Source organism: Heterocephalus glaber, unplaced genomic scaffold (assembly GCF_053883595.1).
Source record: "Heterocephalus glaber isolate CG9 unplaced genomic scaffold, H.glaber_assembly_v1.0 deba00001312, whole genome shotgun sequence".
In the NCBI taxonomy this organism is placed as follows: domain Eukaryota; kingdom Metazoa; phylum Chordata; class Mammalia; order Rodentia; family Bathyergidae; genus Heterocephalus; species Heterocephalus glaber.
The window spans coordinates 49656-73310 of NW_028258252.1; the positions used below are offsets into that span (position 1 = coordinate 49656).

A 23655-nucleotide genomic window follows, 5' to 3' on the forward strand; every position below is an offset into this window, starting at 1 on the left:
GATTGCAGAAAATGTAGGAAATTAAAGGAAGAGCCCAAAGTTGTCATAATCACTTCTCCACAATGGCTTGTCACAAGCCCTGCAGTGTGTGTGAGAGACATCTGTCTCCATCACAGCATACACACCACTTCAGATGATTTGCAGCTGGATTCATGTCCCTGAATGAAACTAATGATCCTTGGCTTCTATCCTTTCTCCTTCCCATCTCTCAGCTACCAGGCCAATACCTGGGTCCCTTTGTTCTCAGCCAGCTGTGTCCAATAATAGATTGGTTTGTGTGCCCCTATTTTCCCAGCGCATTGAGCATCCTGGTGGGAGAGTTAATCTGCCATTCTCCTTGGGATCAAGATTCAATAGTGCAAATATGAACCCAGAGTGGTGCAAGAATGTTCATGTGCAAAAATGAACGGATCTCAAAAACACTGTTCGATACAAATGATCATTGTGCAATGGTTTTTTGTATGTGGCAATTTTTCCCTGTGAGTGTGGTGAATTATATGATTATTCTGGCCATGCCATTGTGGATCCATTTGTTCCCATATGTACATATTTGTTATCATATAGGTGAATATTCTCTGTGTCTCTCTGTGTGTGAAATGCTCCTTTCTTTCTCTTGCTACTTTTTAGCTAAAATATTTGTTTTACTTTCAGTGCATAGAAACTAAGTATTTAATGACATTGTTCTCCAAATATGATCTCTTAATTTTATTTACATTCTTATATATTTTATAAATTCAAACCTATTGTTATTTTATCCTTAGACAAATATAAATATTTATCTATATTTTCTGTTGTGATAGCTTTATGGTATCATTGCCAAAATTTAGACTTTTTATTATTTTAGAAAAATTTTCTTTTAATACAGAAATAACTGTTCCTCCTCTGTCACATATTTAATAACTAGATTCCCCAGACTTCCTTGGCAATATTTTATCCACTTGGTGGATAAAATACTTGAGAAGGAAAGACTCCAGGTGGGGATGGCTGCTTCACATGTCTCGGAGTCCAGGACATTTCCCACCAGGCAGCAGCAGCAGCAACATAAGAGGAAGCCTGGGATGGTGAGGGGAGGAGCAGCTGCCTCGGAGCAGGTTTCCAGGTGTAGGGTGCTGCCTGCCACTTCCCCTGTCCAACTCAGAGCCCTATCTTCTGTCATCATCCAGCCCTGCGGAATTGCCTGTGGTTTGGGGACTGGAGCTAAGGGCAGTGAGGTCAGTAAAAAACAGTGACAGCCACACAGGCTCTCTGCCCTCGGTGTCTCTGGTCATACCGCCCCCCCCAGTACAGGACATGGTTGATCCAACAGCTGAGGGATCCCCTGGACACTGAAGACAGCAGGCAAATAGAGAGCTGGTGACATTCCATGAGTGAGCAGCTGAGTGTCTGTGACATGAGGGGTCACCCAGTACATGAACACCTTTTTAGAGTTTATTTCATGGTGGAAACTAAAAGAGAATTTTACTATTTCTTTCCCAAATCCTTTACTACGTGTTTTGGTACCATTTATTAAATAATTACTTTCCATAGATAACTGGCTGTAATATCAAAGACCATGTTCATTACATAGAATTCACATCCATATTCACTGATAAATTCTTGGTTTTCTATTTTATTCTTAATGTTCCACTTTCTGTTCTTACATCAGTGGTGATCTGCTCAGATCACTTCAATAACTAACCTCGAGCATCTTGCACAAGGACTGTCCTTAGTGCGTGTACTTTCTAACATATTCCTGAAACTACCACATTGAGATTTGCATGTGCAGTCACTCATCTCAATGAGATGATATAGACAACGTGCTCCTTCCCTTGTTCTCCTGATTTCAGTCCAGTTTAACTGCTGTGTCCAGGCAGCCATCAGAGATGCCTTTGTAAGTCTTAAGTGTGCACTCAATAATGGAGAGCTGACCTCACATGCTCAAGGCCCTGGCCTTGATACAAAACAACAGAATACTGAAAATGAAAAGATAAAATGAGATCTTAGCAAAATGAGATTCTAAGCAGCACAGTTATTTTGTTGTCAATTGTTTTCATTAGTATATATTTGTGGTGTATAATATTGACATTCATGTTTCAGGAATAGGTACAGATCTTAAAATAGTCCATGTTTCTACCTACATGTTCTGGTTTATATTTAGATGTCTCTCCAAAACCCCATGGGCTCAAAAGTGGGGATTTAGAGAGGTGATTGGCTTATGGGTATTATAACTGACTTGTTAAGCCACGAAATCTTAGAAGAGGTCATCACTATGTGCATGGCCTGAAATGAACATGCTTCTACAAGCTCCTCCCTTGATTTACTTCAGCACCCCACTGTTGTGCCATGAGCAGATTCCTCTGCATCAGGCCATTCTACCATCCTGCCACCCATATAAAGACCGAAACCTTACAAGCTCTGAGCCAAAATAAATGTCTCCTTCTAGGTGCAGTTGTCAGGTATTTTGTCTCAGTGACAAGAAAAGTGAAGAAGACAGGTTTTGGTACTGGAGATGTGGGGTATTTCTATGATGCTACCTGATTATGTGGTTCAGAGTCTTAAAATGGTTCATAAGAGGAATTTAGAAATGCATGAAGACTCTTGCTTGAGAAGCTTTAGAATGTTTTCAGCTAAAATTGATGTGTGATGCTGGTCAGAGCTCAGAAAACCAGAATGCTGATTAAAAGGCTGATGATAAAAAAAAAAAAAAAAAACAGGCTTAGGAAGTTTAAGTTTGAAGCACGTACTCCATTGGAATTACAACTCTAGGTGACAAGTGTCTACATTTTTCTTATGTCCTAAAACTGCAGGACACTGAGATGAAGGGCAGCACAAAAATTAACCCAACATAGGGGATTTCAAAGCAGTTTAATGTTGAGGCTGTGGCTGGGGAATTTAACCAATACTACATTGAAAATCAAGAGCAAGTGGCACAGCTGAATGATTTTAAAAGATAGCTTTCTCCAGAAAGGAAGCTACCAAAAAGTTACAGCCTGAAAAGCTAGAGCAGAGGAAAGGTTGGTTGTAAAACTATTAGCCTTTAAAAAAGGCAAGTTAAAGGAAAGAGCGGAATGGAATTAATATGAGAAAATGAAAAGAATGGAAACAAAGTCTTTGTAAATAGAGAGCAGTGGAGGGGGAAAAAAAGAAGCCAAGTTTTTAAAATTGAGACTGTACAAAAAAAGCCTTGAGGATTTGGGAGGAGTCCCAAAGCCTCTTACATTTGCAGACTCAAGAGTGGAAAATTAAAATATTTCACTTTGAGAATTGAATAGTCCCAAGTTATGCTGCTAGAGAAAGGCCATGCAGGAAATTGGCCACCTGGGAATTTGTTCAAAGTGCTCATCCATTCAGGAGCACAGAGACACTGGCTTTGAAAACTAGTTTTCAAAGTTTAATGGACAGATAAAGAGTAAGCATATCTGCTCTTGTTCCCCACCTTAAGGAGAAAGCATTGTATCTTCTCCATTTGTTCAAGTTGAAAATTCAGTGGCATTGAGTATACTCACATTATAGCATCATCATTACCACTGTTTCCAAAATTTTGATAGTTTTTTTGTGTGTTGCTTTGGACTAAAGCTACGTTTTCTCCATGCTGGCCTTGAACTTTTTCAATCCTTCTGCCTCCACCTCCCGGGTAGGCTTTTTCTTGGCTTTCTCCAAAATTGATAGTGACCCCAAACCTAAAATGTGTACTTTAGCCTGTAATTTGTCACCTGTCCTGCCCCTTGGGTACCCTCTGCTCTACCTCTGTCTTACTGATTTTCCCTCTTCTAGAGGGTTCATATCTCTGGAACCTCACATGCTTGTCTCATTTCCCACAGCAGCTGACCAAGGCCTGGCCCTTTGCTGAATGTTAAAGCTTCTTCCCTTCACACCACAGCTACAGCCCAGGACATACCCAACCTACCCTTGGTTTCTTCATTTGCATGTGGAAGGACTTTGGGATGCATGCACTTTTGTGTATAGTGACTAATCCTGCTGGGAACATACAAGTGTGTTTGTATCTCTGCTTTCATTTCTGGGGCTCTATACCGGTTATGGGCCATATGGAACTATGGGCTTAAACTTCAGGAGCTCTTGGAGTGTTTTCCTCTGTGGCTGCAACATTTCACATTCCCACCTGCAAACGACCACTTCTGAATTTTAAGAGTTAAAATGACATTTTTTATATGTGCAAATAAAAAATATATTCATATAGAACTATTGGAAAGTACACCAAAATCAAACAAATTTAGTCATAGTTCCAGTATCTAAAATAATAACCCTTAACATTTTATCATAATTTTTTATCTTTTATACACCATTTATGGAACTGAATATCAAATTTTATATTAGCATCTTCTGGTCTGGCTGGTCATAGGAATATTTCATTATCATCACTATTCTTTACCATAAACACTTTCAGAAAGTTTTGTAGTACAACTGAACTAATCCTGAGCCTCAGTTACAGCAGGGCCTTAGAGAGGATTCCAGAGTTGCTTCCACTCACAGGATGATGCACACAGGGGTCTTTTGTTTCTAGATCCCTCAGTCAAGGCTCAGTGCCTGGGTCAACATGAGCACACTTCTGCCCTCCTCTTTAGTGCATCACCAAGCCCTATAAGTGCCAATGTCTAGCCCTCCACACAGTGAGCACAAAGGAGCCGTATTGCTTAGGAAGGAGAGAGGGAGAGGATCAAAATGTCCTCTTTTGGTATTGAACTTATTTTTTATTATTTTATTTGTTATTGAACTCTTTTGTTATTGACTCATTAAAGTCCAGCATCACCTGATGAAAGGAAACATTGTGTCAAGAGGCCCTGGAACTGGCTGCTTCTGTCCACTTTTGGCAGTTTAAATCCAGAGACATGGAGTGGACTCCAAGTGGTGACAAGCACTAAGCTGTTCACACCATTGAGTGTGCACAGGGTTCTCCTGGGACAGTAACCTCACTGGGATCTGTGACCCTGGTTTGGGGTGGCTCCCTGTCCTGGTGGTGGTGCCCTGGGCTTGTCAGAGAGGCTCCTGCTTTCTGAGCATGGAGGGAGGAGTGTGGGACCCATGTGAGTGCTGATCTGTGTACTGATCTGTGATAGAGAGATGTCCAGGTCTCTGGGACTCACCCTGGGGCTTCCAGCCAAGGTGTGCCATAGGTTAGTGAGCAGCACCCTGGCCAACCACACTGTGAGCTGTCTGTGCACAGAGCTGGCCTGGACAGCAGGGCAGGATGGCTGGTGTCCTCGTCCTTCTAATAGGCCTTGGTCTTCTCTCCATGACAGAGTTGCTATACCTGTGGATTATGACCTGTCCAACTGCACTGCCATTTTCCACAGTAACAACTGCACCTACAGCATGGTATATCTTAAGGACCCAACAAAAAAATGTGAGGTCTATTCCTGGAAAATGTAATGTCCTTCCATGTCCAAGTACTCCCCTGCCAGGCCTACTCCTGTGTCCTCTGATACATGTGACTATGAAGCCCTACCTCCCAATAAAACTATTCTTAAGCAAACACTTGTAAATGTGTATTCTCTAAATTTACTAATTACATTTGCAGTGATTGAATGCCGATTTCAAAACTCACAGATATTTGAAGAGGGAGACAAAAGTAAATACAAGTGAACATCACAGGATGTTTCCTGCACTGCAATCAGTCCCCATGCATCCCTCCCCAAGGGACCATGAGCAACTCTGCCACTTCCCACACATCAGCCATCAGCTTCCTGTTTCCTGAGATCTGGTGGACAAAGTGAAAATAAGAGTCTTGAAGATGAAACCAGACCCCTTCTCAGTTTGCAGTGCTCATACCCACACCTCTTTCTCCACTTCAGGGAGTGTCCCAGCTGCTGTCCCCACATCCCTCTGTGTTTGCCTGAGATCAGAGCAGGACAGGGCAGGACAGGCTGAAGCAGTTCCCACTGGATCCCATGCAGCAGAGGCTCTGATGTGGCTATCCTGGCCTGGCTGCAGGGCTCTAAATGTCTACTGCAGTGCACAGATCCCCAACATGTGGTGATTTCAAATCTAAAAACACGATCTGCGTTGCAGGGTCTGTGCTGGAAACCACGTGATTCCTCTACCCTGTGTTGAGTGCTCTGCCTTGCTCTGCCCAGGCAGGGACTGGGTCTGGGTTCCAGCAGTGCAGAAAGATGTTGTGCAATTTTGTCCTGGGGCCAAGAACAGCTGTGTGTCCCACAGGTCTCCAAAAGGGAACCAGAGAACAGCAGATTCAAGTTTAATTTCCTTGCTCTGAACCTCTCTGCATGGGGTCTGTAAGAATGTCTCCTGCCTTCTGTGCATGCAGGGAGGAGTGTGGAACTCAAGCGAGGACTAATCCATATGACTCTATGGTACAGAGTGGTCCCGGTCTCTGGGGACCCACCTGTGCTGCCAGCCAAGGTGTGCCATGGGTAAATGAGGAGAACCCCAGCCCACAGGATTGCAAGGTGCTGTGCACACAGAACTGTTCATGGCAGGAGGTAGAATGGCTCATGCTATGTGGGCCGTTTGGCAGTGTAGGTAGGATCTCTTGTACTTTATTTTCATTCTAGGTGATCGAGATGATCTATTGAATTTTAGTTCCAGAAAGACTCATTTCAAGGTTCTCATCTTAGTTGAAGAGAGAAATGGGGACATGGAGTTAAGAGTACAAGACAGTCCTGGCTCCTTCTTGAAGAGATAACTGTGTCTGGTTTCTCCCAGTGTATTGTTGGCCTCTAGCACATTTTCTTCTGGTCCTCTTTCTTCTGACCTCCCTTCCTCTTACAAGCTCTGACTATTCTCATGGGGTCAACACCAGAATTTAGGTCTCCTCTGCTTTATGTTAAGATTGCTTCTTTCTTGGAGGAGCACTCCTGGCTTGGATCCATAAGACTCTCTCCTGGTCCTGACATGTGCATAGAATGGTAAGGCAAGTCTTGGTGTTGCGGGTCCTCTGTCAAAACTGGGAGGACATATTTCCCATTTTAGCATGTGGTCAACAGTAAATCCACAAAACATTCCCCAGGTGATAATGCCATCCTTGGAAGTGTACAACAAAAGGTCAGCCTAGTGGAGGCAGGTGTGGAAACTGGGTCCTGTGGTGCCACACACAAGCATATGTGCCAAATTTGGATAGGATAGGATAGCTTGGGATTCTAGTAGTTATGTATACAATTTTTCAATCAAGTAGCAGCACAATTTACTTACATAAGTTTCATCATTTAAACTACTTTCATTTTGAGCAAACTTGTGTTTCTCATATGAGAGATTTCAGGCAATATTTAAGCTCATAAGTCTAATTTACTCCATTTAACCTTATGGTCTCATGATGCATCCATTTTCCTATAAATGACTCATTTATTCTTCTTTATGGCTGAGTAGTACTCAATGGTGCATCAATACCACATTTTCCTTATCCCTTCATTTATTAACGGATATATAGGCCACTTCTATGATTTTTCTCTTAGGAGCTGTGCTGCTTTAGAAATGGGTGTGCATATATCACTGTAATGTGATGACTAACTCCACTGAAAAGTTTCTTGAAAGAGAATAGTTCAGTCAAATGTGAGCTCTCATTTCAGTTTTCTAAGGAGTCTCTATACTGATTTCCATAGTTGTTGTACTAGTATACATTCCCACCAATAAGGTAGAAGGGTTTATTTTTCTCCCCATCCATGCTAGCATTTGTCATTATTTGATTTCTTTTTGTTGTTGTTTTGTTTTTGTTTTGGTACAAGGGATCAAACTTGGAACCTTGCGCTTACAAGGCAGGTGGAGGAACCACTGAGCTAAATCCCCGGCCCCTGTTATTATTTGATTTCTTGATGATAGTCATTACTTCTGAAGTAAAATGGAATCACTATGTGGTTTTAATTTGCATTTATTTAATGCTCAAAGATTCTGAATACTTTTTCATATATATGTTGGTCATTTGCATTTCTTTTTCTGAGATGGGTCTACTCATTTCAGTATTCATTTTCGTTTTGTTTTGTTTGAGCTCTTTATTTTGGTGATTTAACTTTGCTGGGCTTTTATACATTAGTCCTGCCTCTGAGGACTGGTTGGGCAAAAGTTTTGCCAACTCAGTAGGTTGTCTCTTTATCCTGTTGTTTGTTTCCTTTACTTATGACAAAATCAGTGTTATCCTCTATGGGATAAACCCATCTTCAGACTTGGCAATGATCCCTGGAATTCTTGAGAAGCTAATTCATTGTGAGTGAGATCAAATAAGCATTCTCCATGTAACTAGGAATTTACCCAGGTTAGGGTGAATGTTCAGTGAGTAGTTCTTCCTTTATTTTTCCTCTCAGGTCAATCACAAAGATATATTAGCATTGGGAACGGGGGTGGACCCATAATTGATACGTAAATCTGATAGATAAATTCCTGATACACCCTCTGAAACCACAGTCTCTTATTAATAATCAACCCCTATAAGTACTCCCTGTATTCTTGACCAGAGGTCCTTCATAATGGTGTTGAATGTGTGGTGACCTCTCATGTATAAATGCTCAGTGTGAGAGCTCCTGGCAGCTCCCACCTGGAAGAAATCTTTTTTGTCCCAAAAAGGGAAACAGATGGAGGTGCAGTTCAGTGGTAGAGCTCCTGACTGACATTGGCAGCTGAGTTATTTCATACAGAAGGGCAAGAAAGGAAAATAAAAAATGTCTGTATTCCTTTCCATAGTAGGTGTGATGTGCATTTTCGTGATAACACATAAATATCAATGCAACTTCATTATGAATCCTGTCTATATTACTTACAATTAATTGTGCACTGTATAATGCAATTCTGGGGCATTGGAAAAGTTGCAGTGTTTGCAGTGGTATTTCTGTTCTCTGGAACCAGTGGTTTTTCTCTCTAGTAATTTGGGGATTTCTTGGTATTTTCTATGTCTCTAAATATTGCACTCTTAAGAGTATGATTACTACAATTATATATAAATTCATAAATTATATATAAATTCAGAGCAGCAATTTGTACATCCTCTTACAAATGACCAAAGTAAGGCTGGAGAAAGAAGCTTCTATGGAATCATCACCTTGAGCCTGGGGAGTGAGATGAGAACACACTCATCCCTCTCTGCAAGCCAGGGGCAGCTAGACAGGGCTGTTTGTAGTCATGCAGCAGTCTCTGAAAGAACATGATGCTCTGATTCATCTGGCTTGCAGTGAGAATGGTGCAATGGGACTTTGAAAGCTGCACAGTGATTTTAATTTTAGAAGAATTTGTGACCTGATCCCCTGGGCCCTCTTGCTGTATCTGTCGGATGATGGAAGATTCTTATCTCTGAATCTGTAAAAACCCTTGAAAGCTTCCTTTCTTTCTTAAAATTAAACTTACTTTTTCTTAGCTCAAGCCAGGCTTAAGGATGGCCTGGGCTGCTCTTCATTCTGAAAAAAGGGGGAAGATCCAGCCACTGCACAGGAGAGTCATGGGAGCTCAGGAAGATGCTCAGGAAGGGAATACCTAGAGAAAGACACTTGCAGGAAGAGCACCATACCTAATGGACAGAATCTCAGTGAACGTGTCCAGGTGTCCTTTCACGAAGTTAGGACATGAGGCCACACTATCAAGAAAGCCCTAGATGATGGGCACTTGGGCTGTTTCCAAGCTTTAGCTATTACAAACTGTGCCACTATAAACATGGAGACACATACATTGCTGTGGTATGATTCTAAAAAGAAAAAAGAAAAAAGAAAGCCCTAGAAAGAGTTCTTCCTGGGTGCACTTTCCAAGGCAGCACACAACAGGGGTTGGTGTCCCAGCAGAGATAAAGGTTGCTGGGTGATGACCAGGAAGGAATTCACAGGTGTGAAGGGACTTTGCAGCATCTGTACTTGCTGGTGCCCTCAGACCCACAATGTCATTGGAAGCATGACCAGGAAGCTAGGTTCTGAGCCTGCAGAATACTGAGACAGAACCTTTCAGTGCTGTGTTCCCCAAACACTCCAGGGATGTACCTGGATGTTAAAGCAGCATTGATTTGGTCAGTTTTTCTGTGCATTTGACAAAAAGAAAAGGTCAAGTTATAAGGCCCAGGTCATGTGTATTTTAGGGATCCTGAGATTATTTGTTAAACTGAACTCCTTGAGGAATTGTGATCCCCAACCAATGAGAGACCACTCTTTTTATGAGTGAGAATACTTAGTTTCAGAGAAAGGGTGGGGGCTCAGATATTGTCAAGTGTAGAATCTCAATTCCAATAATTTGGTCTCCCTGTTACTGAGTTTGGACTCTATACCCAGTCACTAAATCTTGTATCCCTGCCCCAGGGGTGGAAGGTTGGGAACTCTCTCTGGTTCACCAGCCCTGGATGGCAGCTCAGGTTCTTCTCTGATGCCTCTTATCTCAGGCTCAGTGAAACAAGACCCTCCAAAGTTTTGATATGACTACAGCCCCAGGAAGTCTTCTCTATGTATAGAGTAAAATGCTTTTGACAGGGCTTGATATTTTGAGAGAAGAAAAATTTAAGGTTTAGAGCATTGTTTGAGCTGAGTCTCATGAAAATGAAAAATACCAAGCAGAAATCAAGTGCCATTCCAGGCCCTGCTGTTGGTAAATATAGTGAGGTTTAAAAAAATTATTTCATTCTTCATCATTATAAATTGACTATATTTCATTGTAGAAAATAAGAGGAAAAGCCCAATGTTGTCATAATTATGCCTTCTCAAAATTCCTCCCTCAAACTGGCCACCAGCCCCACATTCTGGGTGTGACCATCTCTGTCTCCATCACAGCACACATACCACATGAGCTAATTTGCAACTTGTTGCATGTCAATGAATGAAACTCAGTGATCCTTGGTTCATAAGGTTTCTCCTTCCATCTGTCAGCCTGTCAAGTTTTTTTCTTAGTTCATGTTCTCAAGCCATGTATTTTATGCTCTAGTGAAAAAAAACTGTCTACATTTTATTTATGTACTGAGACTGTTGGAGATTGAGGTTAAAGGTGGCAGACGAATTAATATGCAATGTGATAGAAGAAATTTCAAGGCAGCCTACTGTTTAGGATGTGGTATAGGTACTGTTGCATTTATTTTAGCCAACTCTAAGTTGAGACCAAGAAAAAAAGGCACAGCTGAATAATTGTGAAAATTGAGTTTGGCCAGAAATGAAACGCTAGTAAAATTGGGACATGCAAAACTGGAGCAGAGAAGAGTTTGGTTGCTGAAAAGACAAGTATTTTTAAAAACCAACTGGTTTGCATCAGGGACACTACAAGGGATGTCTTGAAGGAATGGGAGGAACCCAAGAATCCTCAACATTTGCAGATTCAAGGGTAGAAAACTGAAACATTTTGCTTTCTGAAGACAAATTCAGAGAAACCTGCTGGAGAAAGACATCTTAGTAAATTGGCTACATGGGATTCATTTCATCCTTTTGGCCATCTAGGCACTCAGATTCTCCTGCAGTCATAATGGAAAACAGCTGGCTATTACTAGAGCAAGTGGCAGACACTGGCATCATCCATGTGTTGCTGGTTTAAGGGGCATGCAGAATGCAAGACTTATGGACTCATGGGAGCTTCCAGCAATATTTTCAAAGAAGGCTTGAGAGGTGAGGTGGTTCCCTTTGGACAAGACAGCATGTGAAGGTGTGAGAATGAAGTGAAAAGTGTAGTGGAGACCAATGAAGATGGTAACTCTATGAAGTGGAATATCTGGGGGAAAGTGTAAGGATTGAGCAAAGCCAGTCCAGGAGAGAAGCCTTGAGAGCTGCAACCACCAGCAAATCTCTAGGCCACCCACTCAAGCAATTTGCAGCTTGCATCTTTCCATCTCTGTCCCCAAATGCAGGACTTTAAGCTAAGTGATTTACTCTCTGATCTGTTAGATTTGGCCCACCTTTAGTCTCATTCCCTTCTATTTCCCTTTTGCTCATTTTTGAAATGAAAATATTTACTCTGAACTATTGTATATTGTCAGTGTTTATCTTTCTTTTTGAGTTTTACTGCAGTTTACAGCTAAGAGTGTGCTTTAAATCTCAGCAGAGGCTTTGAATTTGGAACATTGTAATTGTTAACACTTTGGGACCATTGAGAGATGAACTAAATGCATTTTGCATAAAGAGATGTGCCTGAGAGTTCTGGAGGGTCAGAGGTGAAATGTTATGGTTTAATACTAGGTGTCCCCCAAATCCACATGGACTCAAGGTTGAAGCTTCGAGAAAGTGGATGGATTATGAAAGCATTATATCTGACTTGCTGTTAGGAGATGGTATCTGGTAGGATAAGGTAAGTCACTGTGGGTGTGACCTGGAAGGGTTTATTTCCCTTCCCACTCCTCCCTTGATCTCATTGTGCTTCTTGGCCACCGTATCATCAGCAGATTTCCTCAGCATCTGGCCATTCCACCATGCTGCTAACCTTCAGAGGACAGAAACTTCTACAAATTGTAAGCCAAAATAAACCTCTCCTCTTTTAAGTTTTAGGTGTCGGACTTTATGTCTCAGTGATTAAGACACTGTTGTAATGAGTCTTTCTCATCACATTTCCTATTAACTCAGTTCAAGCCAGCCTCCAACTGTATCTTTTCTTCTGTGCCTCTGCCATGGTTATTGCTTTCAGAAGTCTTGTTTCTGTATTTTATAATCTACATATTCTATAACACAGCTGAGGAATTTTCATTTTCCTCATGGGCTTCCTAAATGTCACCTGTTCTGATAAACCCACTGTTGTTGCACTCTGGTGTTCTTGAATCCAGTTTACTCTGCCAATGTATTACTTGGTGATGATGTAGGTCTTGTTCCCTGGCTGGCTAACCAGAGGGAAGAATCCACCTTCAGAACCACTTGCCAGAGAACAGCAGGAAGTCTTGTGAGTGACCCCCAGTCTAGGATGACTCTTTGAATCCACTCACTCTCCATTATTTCTTACATTACAGAAAGCTCTCCTGGGCTGTCTTCTGTTCCTGGCCAACTTGGAGACTTCATACAGTGCCCGCTGCTGGAATGTAAAAGTGGCAGAAGGTGAAGGCAATTACTATTATGGTAAGTCTTGGTTTTTAATACTGACTGTGTGACTAAAGCCTTTGAGTAGCTACAGGAAGGTAGGTGAAGGCAGATAGGGAACTGGAGTCCAGTGAGGGTCTTCTACCTGGCCTGCATATAAGACAGTCCTTCTCAAGTCTACCTGAGTGAGAATTGACTAGGGAGTGTTTGAAACTTATCAATCCTAGGACTCCATCTACCACCTCATGAGTTAGAATCTCTGTTTTCACAGCTGCATATTCATGGTTCAAGATTAAATCCTATTACTTACTCCAAAGAGGTATTAAGATTCTGATGTTCATGTCAAGCTCAGGGAGTCTTGTGAACCAGCAGGTGCAGATTCAGAGACCCTGAAGGCAGATGAAAGAATTGCATGAACAAGGCAGTTGTGGTGATGCTAGGGGTGGGTGTCCTGCAAGTACATGTGAATCTAGGGGTCTCAGCAGTGGTTCTCAGCTTGGTTCAACACTTGGCAAGTGTTCTAAAATCATGGCCACTTGGACTCACACCCAGGGATCTTGATTTCCGTGTTTTGTGATGGGGCTTAACATACACTTTTGATTTGTTTGTTCCAGTCCTGAGGATTGAACCCAGGCTTTTTTACATGCTGAAAATGAGATCTTACACTGACCTGCACCTGTTAAATACACTTTGAGTCCCCAAGATGTTCACTTCACAGGTTCATGAAGAATTGAGAATGAAAGTAAAAAGAAGCAAAGTAAAAGTACATGAGTGAGGAGTTTATGAAGAGTTACTCCACTAAGAGAAAGTGGGCCCAGAATAAGATTAGAGAAGAAGGTGGTAGTTATTCTTGAAATGTTTACTTTAAAATAAATGTAAAAGGATTTGAGTTTGCTTTGGAAAATGTGGCCAGTGTTGTAGACTTCCTAGTACTCTATTTTAGCTGAGAGAAATGGAGGAGCTCTGCATTGCATGACACAGAAGTTGTCTATCATCTCATAGAGAGGCTGAGCCAGTGTCCTCCCAGCCTTGTTTTGGTTGCCTGATTTGGGGACTTCACTGATGTTGCTGTGTGGATTTTTCAGTATGCAGGTATATCCTTGAATATATATTCATGACGAACTCAACTTGGAGGAATGATAAATGTGAAGATTGTTCTTGCTATGAAAATGGGATGAAATGTTGTAGTATGTAAGTATCAATCTCATCTTGTCCAGAAAAGACTTGGCTATCTTAGACTTTATTTGGTAGAGCAGTTTTGAGATTCTCAGTAAAATTGAGCAGAGACAGATATTTCCCCATTTGGCCCCTTCAGCTATAGGTACATAATCCCAGACTGTTAACATCCTCAGTGAGAATTCCATGTACCCCATATACATCTATGCGCTGACACCCATGTACTAACATCCTCACATGATCATCATCGTGACTCCAGAGTCTAAGTGAGGATTCTCTCTGGATGTCATGGAGGGGATTTAGCTTTTCATCTTATATCTTGCAAAGATTGAGTGAATTTTGGACTGACACATCTGTACAACCTCCCCACCCATCATCCCCACAGTCCTGTCATCTTGCACAACTCAAACTTTGAGTCTATCCAACCATCATTCATCTCCCCCTACCACTTGCTCTTGACAACAACCACTCTCTTTTTGGATCTCCAAGCATCACAGCTCTTGGAGCCTCATATATGTCCATCCCTGAAGCATCTGACCTGCTGAGACTAGTTTACTGAGCAAAGCATGATATCCTCAAAGTTTATTCATGCTACAGTGTGTTAGAATGTCCTTTCACTTCGGTGCCTATAACACTGCACTGTATGCATGACACTGTATGTAAGACATGCTATGCTTATTCATTCACTTGTTAATTGGCACATGATATGCTTCCAACTCAGGTTATTTCTCCTTAGGTATTTATTGTGAAATACCCGTCTGCGCATAGTTTCCAGAGCATAGGAAATCCTAGCCAATGTTTGGATCCTATTCTGTAATTTATCCTGGTGACCACCGTAGCCTTGATCTTGGATGTTTGTAATAATAGAAGTGCTGTAAACCCAGTCACAGGAAAGATATGTGAAGTGTCAGGGATGATCAGGGTGTGATATGTCCTGTAATCCCTGGATTTCTTCACTGCTTGTGTTGAAGTCATAGAAGCCAAGGGTTCTGCAGATGTTTTCTGCTGGGATTCTATAGATAGCAATGTTGTCATTTTTGGGGAAGAGAATGCAGCCATGTCTAAATGAAGTACCTAACTCTCACCCCTCATTCCCTGTGATGTCTTTGTATCAGCCATCCTGGCTTCAAGTATTTTCCATAAATATTGGTAGCTTTTATTTTATTTGCTTTGTTTTGTTGTGCTGGAGGTGAATCCAAGACTCATAAACTCTAGGCTGGTGGTCTATAAGAGAGGAAACATTCTTCCCAACATGAGGATCTTTGCTGATGGAAGCATTGGTGTGAAGTTGCATTTCCCAAACTTACTTCTGAATGTAACCAAAAGACTCAGAGGGTGACAGGTCAATGTCAGCAAGTAGAGAAATCAGACAGTTACTTAAAAAGAATGCACAAGTCTTGTGGGAGTTGAAATGTCTGGAAAGCTCTGTGCACATTTTTTGAAAGGGTTTATAATTAGTGCCCTGGGAACAAAAATGTCTGATGTCCAGAGTGTGGCAAGTGCCTGGGGCAGCTTCCCATGCACTGCCATCCTGCAGCTACATTCCAATTTTCTGGCTCTTGCAATTTGACCTTGTCTTGTAGAAAGTGACATTGACTCTGCAGTGTGGTCCTGTCTTGACCATGTGCTGGGATTGTCAACAATTTCTCCCTCACAAGTGAGCACTCCTGCCTAGCTGTTAAACTGCTCCCTGTTGATCAGCGCTCAGTCCTCCTGCTCTCCTCTGTGGCTCCTGGGAGTCAGGTAGAGAAGAGTGAGTGCTGGTCCTGGCACTGAGGTGAGAGGAGCCTGGATGCTGGAGTCACAGTGACCTGAGTCTGAGTCTCTTTTTCCCAGTGTCGTAGCTGTGCATCCTTGGGGAAAATTCTCAGTCTCTCTAAGGCTCATTTTCTCTACTGTACCCTGTGGATTATCAGGTAGATGTGAGAAATAAACACTTTTTTGCAGAGTTATACTTTAACATTAAAAGAACATAAGAATTTCTCTGGGCCTGGTCTTTGGCTCCACCCTAGGTTAAGGAATGACTCAAGTGGAACCATCCAGGTGGTCTTTTTTTCCCTCCTGCCCCATTGCCTGTCCCTTGAGGCACACTGCTGCACCCAGGGGACATGTGCTCTTTAATCCCATGTCAGAACCAGCTCCTCTTTCCCTGGAATGACCTCAATGCCTATCACCTCTGTTTTCTCATAATCTGTCTTTTTTATTATGGGTATCACACAGTATTTATTTGGTTAAGCATCTCTAAGACAATATCTGGAGCCATAGTCCACATGCAGAACACTGCTCAGATGCCCATGTATTCAGTGCCTTTAGGCCCAGGCCCAGCCCCATCCAGGCTGAGCTCCAGGAACACAGTGAGGGAGGCACAGAACCAAGGTCACCCAGCAGCCAGGTCAGGGCGTCTGATTGCCTGATGTCTGTGAGCTCCCCCTCAGTCTCCCTGGGATGTTCTCTCTCCCATGGTAGTTCTGGGTGGGATTAAGTTTGCATCTAGTGATGGGCTCTGTGTCCTGTACACAGATGACAAAATTATGCATGTTGATTACCTGCCAAACACATGGTAATGATTAGGCATCATTCCATAAATAGTAGTTTAACTTTAATTAATTTCTGTTGAAATAAAATATGTAGTATATAAATTTTTCAATTTAACTGCTTTCAGATATATAATTAACTGGCATTGAGAACATTTGCTGTATTGTTTAACCATCTCCACTATTTCCAAAACTTTTTATATTAGATTTTTGTTGCTTTGTATTTGCATTAGTTTGGCTTCATCCTAGTGTTTCTTCCATGCTGGCCTTCAATATTCACTCCTTCCTCTTCAATATCCTGAGCAACTGAGGTAACTGGTGTACTCCACAATGCCTGGCTTTTTCCAAAAGTCTGTAATGACTCCAAACAGAAATAATGTACCCATTAATCTCTAATTTCCATACCCACTTCCTGTCCATTCCTGGGATCCTCAAATCTGTCTCAGTGACTTTGCCTCTTCTAGTTCATTCATGTCAGTAGATCCCCAGGATGCTTGTCTGCTGTGTGGGCTCGTTTCTGCCATCAGCCTGTTAGAGCTTCTTTCCTCCATGCCACAGCAATAGCCCTGGGCATTGAAACCCCACACTAGGTTTACTTATTTGTGTGGGCAGGGAGTTTGGGACACCTGCACTTTCATTTATACTCACTAAAATGGGATCATAAAAGTTTGCTTGTGTCTCTGATACATATTTTTAGGGCTCTCCCTGGGAGAGGACTTGCTGGGCCATAGGGAACTGTGGATCTCACACTTGAGAAACTATTGAGGCATCTTCCTCTGTGGCTGTACCATCTCACATCCAAACTGGAAACAACCACTTCTGAGTTTTAGAACTTAAATGACATTTTCTTATATGTGCTATAAAAACCACATTAATTGACTATTGGAAGGTACAAATGATCCTCTTCTAGTTATAGTTCCTCTATTAAAAAGTAATAATCATTAAGATTTTATCATACTTCTTAGACACCCTTTTGTGTACTGGATGTCAAACCATTTATTATAACTTTGTGGTGTTATTATTCAAGTTAATAGTCTAGCTTCATCACTCTTCCTTCACATAAAAGCCTTTCAGAACATTTTCTAGTTCAACTGAACAAATGCTTAGTCTTAATTAAAGCAGGATCTTAGCCCACAAGGCACAATTCCAGAGTTTGTTTCCACCAGAAGGATGATGTCCCCAGAGGTGTCTCTCATGTCTGATCCCCTGGGTCAATGCTGAATGTCTTGGCCCCTATAAGCAGCTATCTGCAGTCTTCTTCAGTGCATAACCAAAGGCTGAAAGAGTCAGTGTCTAGGGGGCCATGGAGGGAATACTGAGGAGCCACACTGCTTTGGATGGGTGAGGAAGAGGATGAAAATGTTCTTTTGTCAAAGTCAAATTCCAGGATCAACTCGTGGATGAAAACATTGTCCTAAGTTATCTGCTTCTGTACACTTAAGACTTTTTACACCTTTGGGGTGGGCCTCAATGGGGTAATAAGCTCTATGCTGTGCACCTGGACTATGGGTTGGAATTTCCCAAAAAGCTGACCCCAGTTTGATCATTTCCCTGAGGACTGTATCCCTGGTCTGAGATTTCTCCTTGTTCCTGATGATGGAGTTATCTCTTCTGGTAACAGAGCACAATGCATGGCAGGGATACCCCTCCCTCCCACATTCCAGCATCTTCCATGCTGGTCACTTCCTGAGCACTAGGATGGATGGGTAGACAGGCTTTCTGTCCCACATGTGGCAGCGCTGCCCTGGACAGTCAGAATGTCTTGTGTATTCTGTGCATGCAGGGAGGAATGTGGCACCCGTGTAAGGCCTGATCTATGACTCCATGGTAGAGATCAGTCTAGGTTTCCTCAGAACCTGCTGTAAGGATATGGGCCAAGGCATGGTGTCAGTCAGTGAGGAGCTCCCAGTCAACAGCAGTGTGAGCTGTTTCATGCACAGAGCTGTGCTGGGTGGCAGAGTGGGATGGCTGGTACCCTAGTTCTTCTAACAGGCCTTCATCTTGTCTCCATGACAGAGTTCTTGAACCTGTGGATTACAACACAACCATGTGTCAGCCCATTTTCCACAAGGACAACTGCACCTACACCGTGGTGGAGCACGAGAACCCAGCAAAGCCCTGTACTGTGGGTGACTGGAGACTGTAATGCCCTCCTCTGCACCCAGCTCTCCCAGGCTCACTTTTTCCATGTGTGGCCTCTATAATCTGTGACCATGTGGGCCTACCCAGCAGTAAAATCATTCTTGAGCAAACCCTTCAACCCGCATGTTCCTTAATATTACTTATTACACGTGTAGTGATGTAATGCATATTACAAAACACACAGACATTTAAAAGGAGAGAAATACAATAAAAATAAATGCTACAGCATGTTTCCCATGCTTCATCTTCCCTAGAAGACCACTGCTATCTGTGGCACTTTTCACACAGCCTTCTTCTTTTACCTTACGACCTTGTGGGGAATGGAAAAATAAACATGTCTGAGATGGAATTGTTTTCTTTTTCCTTTTCAGCGTTCACGTCTCGCCCCTAGGTTTTTTCAGGTAGTATCTGTCTGCTCTGTCCCCACATCCCTCTGCATTGGCCTAAGGGCAAAGCAGGGCAGGGAGGACAGGCCGAGGAAGTTCTCACGTGAAGCTATGCAGCCCCACAGGAATCAAGCCCAGAGATCTGACTGCAGGGCTCCCTTGTGGGTGCATGGCTCTTGGTGTCTTTTGCTGTTCACAGACACCAAACATGAGGTGACTTCACAGTGACAAAATGCATCGTCTTTAAACTTTCACTAGTGTAGACGATGTGCTTCTTCCATCCAGTGCATATTGTCTGGGCCAGGTGTGCTGCTGGATGTGGGATCCAGCAGTGAACAGGCAGGGCAGGACTGTTCTGTCCTGGGGCTTAGAGTGGCTCTGTGAACCTGATAGATCTCAAACAACCAACCAGAGGGCAACTGACACAGAGCATCAGCCTCCCAGTTATTCTCAGTGGTCAAATTTGCTCTATGGATCCTAGGATGGCCTCTCAATGTGATGGTCATACTGCTGATAAAGATGGACTTTGTTCAAGTTTAGTTCCAGAAAGGCTCATTTCAAAGCTCTCATGGTAGTTGAAGAAGGATTCACGGAGAGACAGTTAGGAGTTAACATAGTCCTGTTCCCTCTGCCTGAAGAGATGATTCTGTCTTTTATTCCAGGGGTTTTCTTGGCTCCTGGGACATTTGGTTACTGTCCGCTTTCAACTCAACTCCCCTCCTCTCAAAAACCCTCACGCTACAGATTTTTAAGTGACTAAGAAGGGAGAAACAGCCACCGTATAAGCAAAATAATCTCTACCATGATTAGTCCATGAGACTATGTACATTTCAGGATAGAATCTATGCAGATCCCACACAGTGTCCAAGCAGGGCCATGCACCCTTGAGGTAATGGCCCCAATGGTCATGAACAGGAAGATCTCTGACAGCTGGAAGGCCCCTGGCAGATGCTTTTGAATGATGCCTAGAGGATGGAGAACAAGCAGACTCCACTTTGGGGCCACTGACCTTACTATTAGAATCCTATCCTCTGTCTCACTAACCCTTGTCTCAGTACATTTTTAAAAATTTTATTCTCTGATCATTAGAGTAATGAAAATTAAAACAACACTATGAATATATCTTACTCCTTAAAGAGTGACAATCATGAAAAAATCAAACAATAATACTGGCATCCTGTTGTGTCTGAATAACTTTAACTTCTCTTTTCCTTCACTAACTATGGTATATGCAAGGTTTTCAGGAAAATCATAGTTAACAGATTTTCAACTGCACACTTTTATTCCATCATGCTCTAGACCTTCCAGCTGGCACTAACAAGTCTTGGCATTGTCTAAACCTGAAGGAGTGAACTCCATTTTTCTGTTTCTCTGAATCAGTCTCTCATCCTGTTACTTTGGATTCCATTAACAGCAGATCTGATTAATATATATTTAGCCACAAATGACAAATCTGTCTGCAGCCAGCAGCATCACATCTTTGTGGCTGCAAAGGCTCTGGGTGGGCCATTCCTAAGGTAGTGATCAACTCGTTCACTGGTCTAGAGATTAGACTAATTGTGGATAATACTTATCATGGTTTATCTTATATCTTGGAGTTCCTGATAGAACATGAATACAGGGATGTGGAAACTTGGTTTCTCTGCTCCTTGCTAGCATGACTATAATGAATAAACTGATTTATTACTCCAACATTAATTTTTCTAGTTGACTTTCAGGCAAGTGGCTAGACCTTAAGTGTTGGAACTTTCTAGGGTTGGGCCTTCCTGACCAAATAATATGAAAAAAATAATCTCTACAGATAAAATTCCTATCAGATTCTGGTCTTCTGAGATTCCTCCAGAATTGTGCCTTAATCTCTGCTTCTAGTATGGTAACATTTTTTGAAGCTACTTTTCCAAACTTGTCCATTTACCTCCTGTGAACGAATTCCAAATGCATCCAAATCAGTACAGTGGGAGTAGTCAGTGTCATAAACCCACTTCTTAGTAGGAATTTTTCTGTTGGTTAGATTTGCTACAGTGTCACAAAATGCCTCAGACAAACAACTTAAAACTGGGAAAACTGATTCACAGTTTGAGAATTTCATTCCATGGTGTTCTGGTTATATTCATATTAGAACACAGGAGAGCCAGAAAGTCCTCACAGGAGAACATGTTTGGGCAGATCAGCTAACTTTATTGTGACTGAGAAGCACAGAAAGAGACAGAGAGAGAGAGAGAGAGAGAGAGAGAGAGAGAGAGAGAGAGAGAGAGAACAAGTACCATCCTTCTTGAAAACTGAAAACCCAAAACTCTATGAAACCATAGTTGATTAGTCCAGTTTTGAATTCATAACCCTCATCATCTAATCCCCTCTCAAAGTCCCACCTCTAAACTTTGCTGCATTGAGGACCAGGCCTTTATGGAATGAGCTTTTGGGGTACATTTAAGATCCAAACCATAACATTATTTATAAGCAACTTGCAGGATATATCTGGAGATGATATAATATTTTGTGCATCAGTAAACTACAAATTGCTTTCACGTTTTCTTTTTTTAAAATCATGTTATATTTATTATTTACATAGAAAGTTGACCACCTTAAGTTTACAGTTGGATGAATTTTGACAAACATGAAGAGTTGTGTAACCACCTCTACAAGAAAATATAGAACATTTCCATCACCTGAAAATGTTGAAAGTGACCACATTTAAATCATAATCTTGGACAAATGACTGTACCTGGACATGACTCCCCTGATCTTGGGGAGCTTGGAGTCCTTTCCCTTTCTGAACCAGACCTGGCTTTCCAGAAGAGTTTGGTAGGACCTCAACAGAAGGCAGCATTGAGGCCCACAGTGAGTAAATGACAACATGCTCAAGAGAGAACTGCCTGCTCTCTGATATAATGGAAGAGAGGTGGAGGGGCTGCAGGTCAGGTTCCAACTACTCATCCTCACTGCAGGGTCCTTACTGGCCCAGTGACCCCAGTTGATTATAGGGGGACTTTTATAAATGTCTTGCTGTGAGTCCAAAAGACAGAACTGATGCTGTGTCTAGTGGAGACTACTATTGTCAGTATGCACTGTGCTGTGTAGATGATTAAATACCTCCTTGATTTCCCCAGACCTGGGTCTGACCTAAAGTGAGCATGGCTTCCTTTCCCTCACTCACAGATCCTACCATTTATCCAAGGTTCCTTTGTCCACATCCTTTCCTCAGATACCCACCTCAGAGGGGGAAAACCAAGGCATATAGCTCCCTCTCAGGAGCATGCATCAGGGATTGACTCTTGTGGTCTACTTTCTGACATTTTCTTCCTCTTTTATAGTATATTCATATAGGCTAGGTCAGAAAGAGCCATTACTCTATGCCTGAGTTAAGGCTAACAACCAAATTAGCTAATACTCCAAAGGGTTTTGCTCCAAAAGCTGCTGTCTCTGTCATAGGCTGTGTGTGTCCAATTTTATCTGAAACCCAGATCTTGAATCACTTCATGATTTCTGCAGGAAGCATTCAGGTCTAAGTCTCAGGCAAATGGAAGAAAAGGGGCATGGAGGAGGGGAAAAATTCAATGGCAAATAGTTTTAACAGCAACACATTACTAAGATGTAAATTTGGAAAAAATAAACACTGCAACTTTATCTACCTTAATATTATTATTATTATTAGTCCACATTAAAACTGCATTTTTGAATAGGATGCCATAAATATCTGTTGAGAGTTTATTTACACTAGAGTCTCTGCCATTTCTCTGTTCACGAAATTAAGCATTTATCTACTTTTGTCTTTCCTCCTTTTAACTCTAAATTAACCCAGGTAAGGAAATGTCCTTAGTTTTTAACTTTCTCTGAAAGTGTATCAAGTAGCAAAGAAGACAGGGATAAACGTCAGGATGACTGAGAAGAGCAATGGGAGCTTCAACCCTGTGTTCGGAGGTGGTGTACCTAGCACAGAAGAGCACATCTGGCCACCCAGGAGTAATGCAGGACCTTTGCAATGTGTGTCACATGAGGCTGTGCAAACCTAATGGTGTGAATTTCACTGAAGAGAAAGGAGGCAAAGATCACATGCTACCTTTCAACCCAAGTGTATTGTACAACAAATATGGTAAGCAGGACCTGTTTGCTTGTTAGGAAATGTTGCCTTTCTACTACCACTTTCAAATCTCTCACAACTTATGGATGGTTCCTCAGGGACTGTCCCAGACTTCTGGATCTTACACTTGAACTTGGTGATATGTTGCCATTACAGTGTGGGATCAAAAAGATCACTTAAAAACTATAAGTGCACAGGTTAGATCTGTTACACACTGTTGGCTGGTGAAGCAGATTACAGCACGAGCACATAGTCCAGCAAAGCTGCTCAGCACTTCCCTGCATAGAAACAAAGAGAGTACATTTTTTTTTTTTTTTTTTGGTACCAGGGATCAAACTCGGGTCCTTGTGCTTGCAAGGCAAGTGGTGGAACCACTGAGCTAAATCCCCGGCCCAATAGTACACTTTTTAATAAAATCTCTTTCATAAAACTCTGCCATGGTCCTGACA

At 42.1% G+C, this 23655-nt stretch overlaps 1 protein-coding gene across 2 annotated transcripts in view; it reads right to left on the reverse strand.

Moving 5' to 3' along the window:
* LOC110347572 (beta-microseminoprotein-like) overlaps positions 1-23655 on the reverse strand; it is a 70046-nt gene that overhangs the window by 21643 nt on the left and 24748 nt on the right. The window contains exon 3 of one of the 2 annotated variants that reach the window (XM_087211145.1): positions 12817-12882. In XM_087211145.1, the coding sequence (XP_087067271.1) occupies positions 12817-12882 (66 nt within the window). Of the gene's footprint in view, positions 1-12816; positions 12886-23655 lie in introns of both variants that reach the window. The other variant, XM_087211144.1, reaches the window with a different exon arrangement.